Source organism: Rhinopithecus bieti, unplaced genomic scaffold, assembly GCF_001698545.2.
Source record: "Rhinopithecus bieti isolate Rb0 unplaced genomic scaffold, ASM169854v2 scaffold_44283, whole genome shotgun sequence".
In the NCBI taxonomy this organism is placed as follows: domain Eukaryota; kingdom Metazoa; phylum Chordata; class Mammalia; order Primates; family Cercopithecidae; genus Rhinopithecus; species Rhinopithecus bieti.
Window position 1 is genome coordinate 1 of NW_016893500.1, and position 1,444 is coordinate 1,444.

General features: G+C 57.0%; 1 protein-coding gene across 1 annotated transcript; it reads left to right on the top strand.

Moving 5' to 3' along the window:
- Window positions 1-442: 442 nt before the first annotated feature.
- Window positions 443-1,441, top strand: LOC108525943 (NACHT, LRR and PYD domains-containing protein 2-like; the record flags this gene model as incomplete). The annotated part of the gene is given in 2 exon segments (XM_017866698.1): window positions 443-1,226; window positions 1,228-1,441. Coding segments are annotated over 2 exon segments (998 nt in total), but the record flags the coding sequence as incomplete, so codon positions are not given.
- Between the last annotated feature and the right edge of the window lie 3 nt (window positions 1,442-1,444).

Here is a 1,444-nt window from a genome sequence, read left to right on the forward strand (position 1 = left end):
TCTCGGCCTCCCAAAGTGCTGGGATTACAGGCTTGAGCCACCGCGCCTGGCCACGCATTTATTTATTTATGTATGTATATGTATGTATTGAGACACAGTTTTACTCTTCTTGCCCAGGCTGGAGTGCCATGGCATGATCTCTGCTCACTGCAACCTCCGTCTCCCAGGTTCAAGCAATTCTGCCTCAGCCTCCCGAGCAGCTGGGATTACAGGCATGCTCCACCACACCCAGCTAATTTATTTTAGTAGAGACAAGGTTTCTTCATGTTGGTCAGGCTGGTCTTGAACTCCTAACCTCAGGTGATCTGCCTGCCTCGGCCTCCCAAAGGGCTGGGATGACAAGCGTGAGCCACCACGCCCGGCCAACACAAGGCATTTTGTTGTTCTGGTTTTCCCTATAGATAACTGATTACATCCTCTCTCCCTTCCCTCCTCACCAAAGATAACGAGAATAGGTACAGGCTTATATTGAAGACGAAGTTCCGGGAGATGTGGCAGAGCTGGCCTGGAGACCGCAAAGAGGTCCGTGTTATGGCTGAAAGATACAGGATGTTGATCCCATTCAGCAACCCCAGGATGCTTCCCGGGCCCTTCTCACACACGGTGGTGCTGCACAGTCCTGCAGGCCTTGGGAAAACCACGCTGGCCAATAAACTCATGCTGGACTGGACAGAGGACAACCTCATCCAGAAATTCAAATATGCATTCTACCTCAGCTGCAGGGAGCTCAACCGCCTGGGCCCGTGCAGTTTTGCAGAGATGGTCTTCAGGGACTGGCCTGAATGGCAGGATGACATTCCACACATCCTAGCCCAAGCACAGAAAATCTTGTTCGTGATTGACGGTTTTGATGAGCTGGGAGCCCCACCTGGGGCCCTGATCCAGGACCTCTGCGGGGACTGGGAGCAGCAGAAGCCGGTGCCGGTCCTCCTGGGGAGTTTACTGAAGAGGAAGATGTTACCCAAGGCTGCCCTGCTGGTCACCACACGGCCCAGCGCCCTGAGGGACCTCCGGTTCCTGGCAGAGCAACCAATCTACATAAGGGTAGAGGGGTTCCTGGAGGAGGACAGGAGGGCCTATTTCCTGAGACACTTTGGAGACGAGGACCAAGCCATGCGTGCCTTTGAGCTGATGAGGAGCAACGCGGCCCTGTTCCAGCTGGGCTCGGCGCCCGCGGTGTGCTGGATCGTGTGCACGACTCTGAAGCTGCAGATGGAGAAGGGGAGGACCCGGCCCCACCTGCCTCACCAGCACGGGGCTGTTCCTGCGCTTCCTCTGCAGCCAGTTCCCGCAGGGCGCACAGCTCCAGGGTGCACTGCGGGCGCTGAGCCACCTGGCCGCGCAGGGTTTGTGGGCACAGATGTCCGTGCTCCACGGAGAGGACCTGGAAAGGGTTGGGGTGCAGGAGTCCGACCTCCGCCCGTTCCTGGACAGAGACATCCTC